General features: G+C 44.8%; 2 protein-coding genes across 2 annotated transcripts; one reads left to right on the forward strand and one right to left on the reverse strand.

Moving 5' to 3' along the window:
- Window positions 1-326: 326 nt before the first annotated feature.
- On the reverse strand, window positions 327-2909 carry GlyRS (glycine--tRNA ligase). The gene is made up of 2 exons (XM_017150973.3): window positions 2798-2909; window positions 327-2709 (listed from the first exon to the last, which is right to left on the reverse strand). The coding sequence occupies exon 2, from the start codon at window positions 2491-2493 to the stop codon at window positions 454-456; it is 2040 nt and encodes a 679-aa protein (XP_017006462.3). The 5' UTR covers window positions 2494-2709; window positions 2798-2909; the 3' UTR covers window positions 327-453.
- A 772-nt stretch (window positions 2910-3681) lies between these two features.
- On the forward strand, window positions 3682-7780 carry sstn (stepping stone). The gene is made up of 3 exons (XM_017150875.3): window positions 3682-3945; window positions 4071-4161; window positions 5246-7780. Exon 3 carries the CDS (start codon window positions 5318-5320, stop codon window positions 7226-7228), a length of 1911 nt encoding a protein of 636 aa, XP_017006364.2. The 5' UTR covers window positions 3682-3945; window positions 4071-4161; window positions 5246-5317; the 3' UTR covers window positions 7229-7780.
- The last annotated feature ends 99 nt before the right edge of the window (window positions 7781-7879 follow it).

The following is a 7879-nucleotide window of genomic DNA, read 5'->3' on the forward strand; positions in this document are numbered from 1 at the left end:
TTAAAACAAAAAGTGAGTCAAAGGAAAGATTACAACGCAATAATAAGTAAAAACAAACATTATCAAAATTAAAATCATTCCTATTTTGCAATTTTAAATGTGTACAATTGTCCTGAGCGACTCCCAGTAATCAGTATACATTAGAATCATAAGTGCAACATTTTTAAAATATAAGCGTTAGTTTCTCATATAATAATAGTAAAATAAGATTTAAGGTAAAACAATATAATTAAGGTATTTTGTCTAAAATCCGTATTATTAAATAAAAAACAAATGATTTAAAAAACCTCAAATTATTCCAAAAAATAAAATCAACCTCCACTTCCAGCCTGCGAAGCATTAAATGTTGCATGTTTATTCAATTTTAAGCGTAGGTATAAAAGAAATAGAAAACGGTTTCGACTCGGTAAATGCGTGTCAAGCGTGAGAAACTCGTCGGTCATAATAATCCAGTTACTTGCTGGCCTCCTGCTGCTCGAACAGGGGATACTGCTCGGTGACCTTCTCCCAGGAGGTTCTCGCCGTCGCCAGGTCCTTGACCACGCCCACAACCTCCTCCAGACCGACGCGCACCTGCTTCATCGAGTTGCGATCCCGCAGCGTCACCGTGTGCGGCTCCTTCAGCGTGTCAAAGTCGACGGTGATGCCGTAGGGAATGGCAATCTCATCCGTGCGCGCATATCGCCGGCCAATGGAGCCGCTGGAATCGTCCACCTTGTGCGACAGTTCCGCCTTGGTCAACGCAGAAGAAAGTTTCTGTGTGTACGGTTGGAAATCCGCATTGTTGGAAAGCGGGAGGATGGAGCACTTGATGGGCGCCACCAACGGGGGCAGGGTGAAGTAGCAGCGCTGCTCGTCGCCATCGCGACACTGGAAACTGTGCTCCAGCAGGGAGTACATGATGCGACCAATACCAAAGGAGGGCTCCACCACGCTGGGGATAAACTCCTCCACATGCACCGTTTTCGACGAGTGCTTCACACTGATGGTCTCCTTGCCGAGCTCGTGGCTCTGACCATCGGCTGTGGTCAGCTTGTATTGACCATTGGTGGATAACTCCTGCTCCACCTGAGTAATCTCCTCCAGCGACAGCTTGGCCAAGGCATCCGTAATGTTCTTGGCCTCCTTCTTGAAAGTCTTGCCCAAAGCCTGCTTGTTGGGCACAATTTCGCTGACCTCGACGGTTTTGGGCGCCGGCAGACGCTTCTCGGCGACGAGTCGCACTCCGGTGGCCGCCGTGTGCTGACCCAAATCGTAGGCACTGCGATCGGCACAGCCCACGCACTCCACCCAACCGTAGGAGGTGAGAATCTCGGCGTCCCAGCAATCGCAGGCATAGTGAGCCATCTCATTGGACATGTGCTGGCGGAAACGCAGGCACTCCGCCTTGATGCCGATGGCCAGGAGGAACTGCTGGATGCGGGCCATGTAATAGCCCAGCGTCTCGTTGGCCACCAGTTTCTGCGCCACAGCTACGCCAATTTCCACTTGACTGGCGGACTTTCCGTCCATCTGATTGCAGGCCGAATAGAGGGTCATCTTCTCCGCCTTGACATTACCGAATTTGGGATGATCCTTCAACACGGGATCGCAGAAATGCTCAATCTCCGCCATGGTGAACTCACGCACACGAATCAAACCCGATCTGGGTGAGATTTCGTTGCGGAAAGAGTTGCCAATCTGGGCCACGGCAAAGGGAAGCTTGCCCTGATTGAATTCCAGCAGCCGCTTGAAGTTCACAAAGATGCCCTGGGCGGTTTCCGGTCGCAGGAAGCCCTTCACCAGGCCAGTGGGTCCGATTTGGGTGGCGAACATTAGGTTGAACTCAATGGGCTCGGTCAAATCGTTGCCAGTTAAGGGGGATTTTATATTGTACTTGGCCAGCACATCGGCCAATTCCTGCTTGTTCAGGCCATCCAGCTTGATGATGATGTCCTCGCACTCGGCCTGCAGTTGGGCGGTGGCCTCCTTGGCCTTGGAAAGCTTCTCCAGAGCCTGCTTGATGAGATGATCCAGGCGGAAGCATTCGCCGGTCTTCGTGTCCTTGACCATCAAATCGGCGAAGCGCTCCACGTGACCAGAGGCCTTCAGCACGGGTTCGGGGGTCAAAATAGAGCAGTCCACCTCCAGCATTTGCTCCTCGAGCGCGAAATACTGACGCCACAGGGCCAGGATGTTGGATTTGAGGGCACAGCCCATGGGACCAAAGTCATACTGCCCAGTGATGCCGCCATAAATAGCGAAACTCTGGTCGTAGAAGAAGCGCCGCTTGAGGAGATCCTCCATCTTGGCGCGATCGAAGCTAACTACGCTGGGGGTCAAAGCGAGCTCCTTGTCCTCCAGCAGCTTCTTGCGTGCCTTCAGCTCGGCCACCGCCTTCTTGACGTCCAGCTCGGCTGCTCCTTTGGCCTTGAGATCCCTCACCAGGTTGCCCTGCTCCTGAACCCGCTCCCGCAGAGGAGCCAACTGGGCCTCGATCTCCGGATTCGACATGATGAACTCGGCAGCTGCTGCGGATCTTAGCTTGACCTTTCTATTCTGCTTCTTGGCGCCCCAAGTTTGAGTGGGTGGTGATGCGGCGGCGGAGGCGGGAGTGGTGTTCGTGCCAAAAAAGACTTTCGTGGCAATGTGCTCGCTCCACGTTTTTCTCGCTATCTGACTTCTCACGGCTGAGGTGGCGCTGCGCAGGTGGGTTAGCGCTTTCAACAACTGCAATGACATAGAGAAACCTTTACTTTTCCAGCCGGAAAACGCGAATTTATGTAATAAAACGTCCAATTGGCTGCTGCTGAAATACCTTCACTTGCGGCTGCAATTTGGTTCGTTGGATGAGTCTTTCGTCGGCCGGCGTGCAACAACACTGTTTCTGGTTAACAGTGCGGAACAGTGATGCGCAATGTTGTGACTCGACGTGACTAGGTCTAAAAAGTGACTAAAAATATTCGTTCACAGAAAAGCTACCGAAAAATAAAGATCTTTAATTAATAATCAAATTATAATGATTAACAAGTCTTCGAAATATAAAATTCAGAATTGTCTCAATAATCATGTTTTATTTGCTCGATGTTAAACTGTAGACAAATATAATGATTAACAAGTTTTCGAAATGTGCCATTAAATAGTATAAAATTCATAATTTTAAAGGTCTAAAAAGTGACTAAAAATATTCGTTCACAAGAAAAGCTATCGAAAATATTTATCTTAATCTTGATTTTTAATTAATAATCTAGTTTTATTAGCTTGATATTAAACTATAGACAATTATAATGATTAACAAGTCTTCGAAATGTGTCATTAAATAATTACACATAATGTAAGGATTCACAAAAATCATTCCTTAAGTCAATAGTTGAAAATTTGGTTTGTAGAGAAAAGGCACCATTAAAAAACAATCAAACAATCATTTTTACGGTTTTACGGAAATATTTTTATAAATCACATAAAAGAAAATTTAATCGATTTGATAATTATTTACGAGTTTATTTGTATTAATATCAGTTCAAATATAATTCTTTGTTTTAAAATACTAGCCAGAAATCATTTAGAATTCACTGTTTCCGTACCAGTGACTTCCCCACCGTTACTCCGGTAACAGTTCGCTAACATACAGATCACTTGCGCCTAACAGCACGGAAAGAGCCCCACCGCTTGCCAACACTGCCCGCGAGTGCGTTTGTGTGCGTGCAAGTTTTTGTTTAATTATGTAGGCGCAGCATTGCAGTCTGTTTTCTTGCGAGTTTTCCGTATAATTTGCTCAATTTTTGGTTTAGTTAAGCCGAGCTCAAGTGCTGCACAACCCAATTGCTCAAACGCGCAGCGCACAAATCGAAAAGCACGCACTCAAAGTGGAAAATAACGCCAGTTTAGTTGTTTTTCTGCGGGAGGACGCGGCGTTGCAACAACAGCGACGCTATGCGACCGCATTTCCAGCGATAAAACGGAAAGGTGTGCTCCTCTCTCCCTCTCTCTCTCCCTTCCGTTTGCCTCACCTGAGTAACTACTACTACTAATGTTTCTGCCAATTTGCCGAAATTGTAATGGCCAACAATTAAAAATTAACTCATTCACAGGCGCTGCCAAACATAACGGTTCTTGTTTGTTTTTACGACGACATAAGCAGCAGCAGCAGGCAGCAACAACAACAACAAAGGTCTTCTTTTGGTGAGTTAAAAGTTGTTTTTGTTTTACCGTTTTCCGTTCTTGACCCGTTTTATTTGTTGTTGTTTTTGTTTTTTTATGTTTGTGTGGGCCAATCGATCTGTTTAAATTATGCATTATAATTTATATTTGTTAGTCATAAGCGTAGTTGTTGTTGTCTTTGTGCGTGTATGCGTGTGCACCATTTACACCATTAAACATGCACAGTGGAGGTTCTTTAATTAGAAACCAACCCCCACAGTGGAAATGGAAACTACTGGAGATGCGGAGAAAAACCAGTTTGGTTCCTCTCAGCGAGCATCCACTGTAGGCGCACTTAATTCAACGACTTTTGCACGTTTGATATTAAGTCATCGCCGGCTGCGAAGGCCACAAAAAAAACAAAAACAAGACTGTACAAAGAAAAAAAGTTATAAAAAAAACCATACACACTACAAACAAATAACACCTCATCGAGCTTCTCTATGTTTGGGTTAATGTTCTGGCCATTTTTTGGAGAGGGTTCGCTTCAAGGTTTACAGTGGTTGTGGTGCGTGATGAAACGGGTGGAAATCGGAAACAAACAAAAACTAAGTCTGTACATACAACAAATTAACTAGTGCACGTCTCTAATACAAAAAGCTAACTCTGAACTAAAATCATTTTGGGGTATTCAGCAGATCTGATACTGAGTTTAAAAAACCATTATATATATTTTTGTACCTTATAAACTATTTTAATAAGATTCAAATATCAAGAATTTTAAAAATCATAGCTTAGGGTTCTTTAAGTAAGCAACTAAACATGTGTTGCTGTTGATAACACAAATTTAGTCATTTTATAGGATCCATGTGTCAAGATTTTCAAAAATCAGTGCTTAGAGTTCTTCAAGTGAACAACTAAACCTTTAATATCGAAACAGACAATAAAAAATACAAAATTTGTTAATGAAACTTTCATAATATTCACATCTTAGGCTTTTTTAATAGATTAACATCCCGTATCAGAGCTAGTTGAATACCCCCAATCAAAAAAAACCCCACATAAATTACATAAAAATAAAACCAGCTTAGAAGGCGACTGATCAAAGACTGCTTGTCTTTTCTAGGATCCCCCGAAATATCAAAACCCGCACCAACAACCCACCAACGAAGCCGACGAACCCAAGCAACCACTGGCGATGCAATTGAAAGCGCCTAAGAGCAGAAATATGGCCAGTCTTAAAGATGAGGAACAGGCGGCAACTACAAGCAACTCCACGAACAACCTCCACAACAACAACAACAACACAAATAATATAAACAATAATAGCTACAACAACAATAACAAAAACGAGGATGATCCCAAGGTTAGAAAGGAAAATCTGGAGGCCAGGAAACAGGCTTTGGAGCAGAGACTGAGTGAAAAAAGCTGGCTGTTGCAGCAAATTCAGAAGCAGGAAACGGCCATTATCAATGGCAACTATGAACAGATGACAGTCAATGAGTTTTTCGTCCAACTAGCCCAACAGTACAAACATGAACAGCAACTCCAGGCTTTGGCCAGGGAAAACAGCTCTATACTCAGGAGGAAACAAAGCACAACGAGCCGGGAAAGTCGAGAGAGCCAGATGACCAATAACAACAATAACAATCGTCAGTCGGAAACGCTATCGAATCGCAGTTCCGAATATGACAATTACCAGCCCTCCTCCTCGTCGGCGGGGGCGGGCGATATGCTGGTGATAGGCGTGGCCCAGCAGCAGGCGCAGCAACAGCCGCCGCTGGTGAAGAGCGCCCTGAAGAAGCGACCCACACCGACGCCCAGTCAAATGCAATATATGCGCCAGCAGCAGCAGCATCAGCAACAACAGGCGCATCTGGTGATGAACATGAACTACCAGCGAACGCAGCCGGATGTCATTTCGATGTACTCGGCAAACTCCTCGAATGTGGCCACTTTGAGGCAGCCACCGCAAGTTGCTCCCCAGCAGCAGCCAATTATTGTGCAGTGCGATAAGTATTACTTATCGCCCACCCATCAGAGTTACAATGAGGGCGGCTTCATCAAATCAAGTCAGAACATTAAGAAATATGTTTCCCCCTTGGCTTCGCCGAGCAATCACAGCTATGAGCAACGTAATCCTTTGCTTCATCAGCAGCAGCGGCAACTGGATGCAATATCCTTGGCGCCCAGCTACATTTCTGTCGATATGGAAGCAGCCCAGCACCAGCAGCAATATCGCTGGCGTTCTCAGTCACACATAGCACCCCTAACACCTCCTCAATTGGGTATAATCGAAGTTAAATCGCATTCCAGCGATATGCTGGCGGTGCCAATGCCACCCAGTCGCTATGCGCCGCACGATGAGATCTCCTTGTCCTCCTCATCCACGACCACGATTGAAAAGAAGCCCAAGTCCAAGCAGTGGATGGAATCGTCGCTCGATGGACCGGCTGTAATAAGGCAGATGGACTCACAGCCGCACAGTCCGGCTGGGAGTAGTAATGGCAGCAGTATTACCGGAGCAGCAGCCATGGCAACGAGCAAACCCCGCGCCAAACTCTCCTCTCAATCGATGTCGGTGGCTGGGCGTCACTACTCGATGTCCAATCAGCGGCCCGCGCAGAATTACCCAAGTGCCAGCTATGCAGTGAATACCAGTTCGAAAGCTTTGCTCAGTCAATCGACATCGTACCTCAACGCTATGGAGCAGACTTTGGGCATATCTGTGTCGTATCCACTGGAACCGCTGGACATACCGGCGCTACGAAATCTACCGCCCAAGCCAAGTCAAATGCAGCAGCCTACACCGCCGCCAAGACCGCCACCTGCCAATCAGAATCTGAATCACAGTGGGAGTGGAAGTATTGCATCCGGACTTGCTCATGGCAATGCTAATGCTATACAAACGGCGTTGGTATCGCCGCCTTTAACCGTGGCCACTGCCAGTTTATCGCCGGAAATTCGCATCGAGTCGCCAAAGAACATGACCGTCGTGCAGCAGGCCACTTTCCAGCCATACAAAGAGGTGACCAAACCCTTTGAGATGTCCGACTTCTACAAATACTCCACCAAGTTCAAACAAAAGGAGAGCGGCAATCCCAATTGACCTAAAAGGTTCCATGGGATTTACATCATATTCTCCGTTTTCCATGTGATTAGCTAAACTAATTTTGTACCACAGAGAGGAAACTACAAAGAAAAATAAGCTCAAATTGTTGGACGCCTTTCGAATTTCAAGTTCGTTAGCCAAATTATTTAGGACCAATGACTAACTGAATATTAATTAAAAACAAAAATGCTCAGAAAATTCTGCCAAATTGAACACAGACTTATGGAGAGCAATTTATCGAGTGACATTTACAATTTGTATTGCATTTTTTGAAATACAAAAAATTAAAACAGGACAATATTAGCCCCGCGGGGCACAGAAATCGCCTTACGACAGGATGCCTAGAAAATATGGAAATATTTTTAATAGACTTTAAAGCATTTTCTAAAGAAAAACTGACTAGCAATTGTTAAACAGTGTATTACAAAATATATTTACACTAATCGAATGATATTTTTGTATGAATATACAGATTGGATACTGGTATATTCACGGAGTTCTTTAAGACAAACTATTGACAAGCAATAACAAATAGATGTAAATAAATATTTTATATTAAAATGTACAAGAATTCGTTTTTATTCAACATTCTTATAGTTGTATTCCCTAATTAGTGTTTTTATTACGCTATAAATTATAAGTTTGGTA

This window comes from Drosophila takahashii, chromosome 3L (genome assembly GCF_030179915.1).
Source record: "Drosophila takahashii strain IR98-3 E-12201 chromosome 3L, DtakHiC1v2, whole genome shotgun sequence".
Lineage (NCBI taxonomy): Eukaryota > Metazoa > Arthropoda > Insecta > Diptera > Drosophilidae > Drosophila > Drosophila takahashii.

What these genes read in the sequence shown, in the direction of transcription:
- GlyRS (XM_017150973.3), bottom strand. Translation starts at nt 2,493, where the DNA reads ATGTCGAATCCGGAGATCGAGGCCCAGTTGGCTCCTCTGCGGGAGCGG.
- sstn (XM_017150875.3), top strand. Translation starts at nt 5,318, where the DNA reads ATGCAATTGAAAGCGCCTAAGAGCAGAAATATGGCCAGTCTTAAAGAT.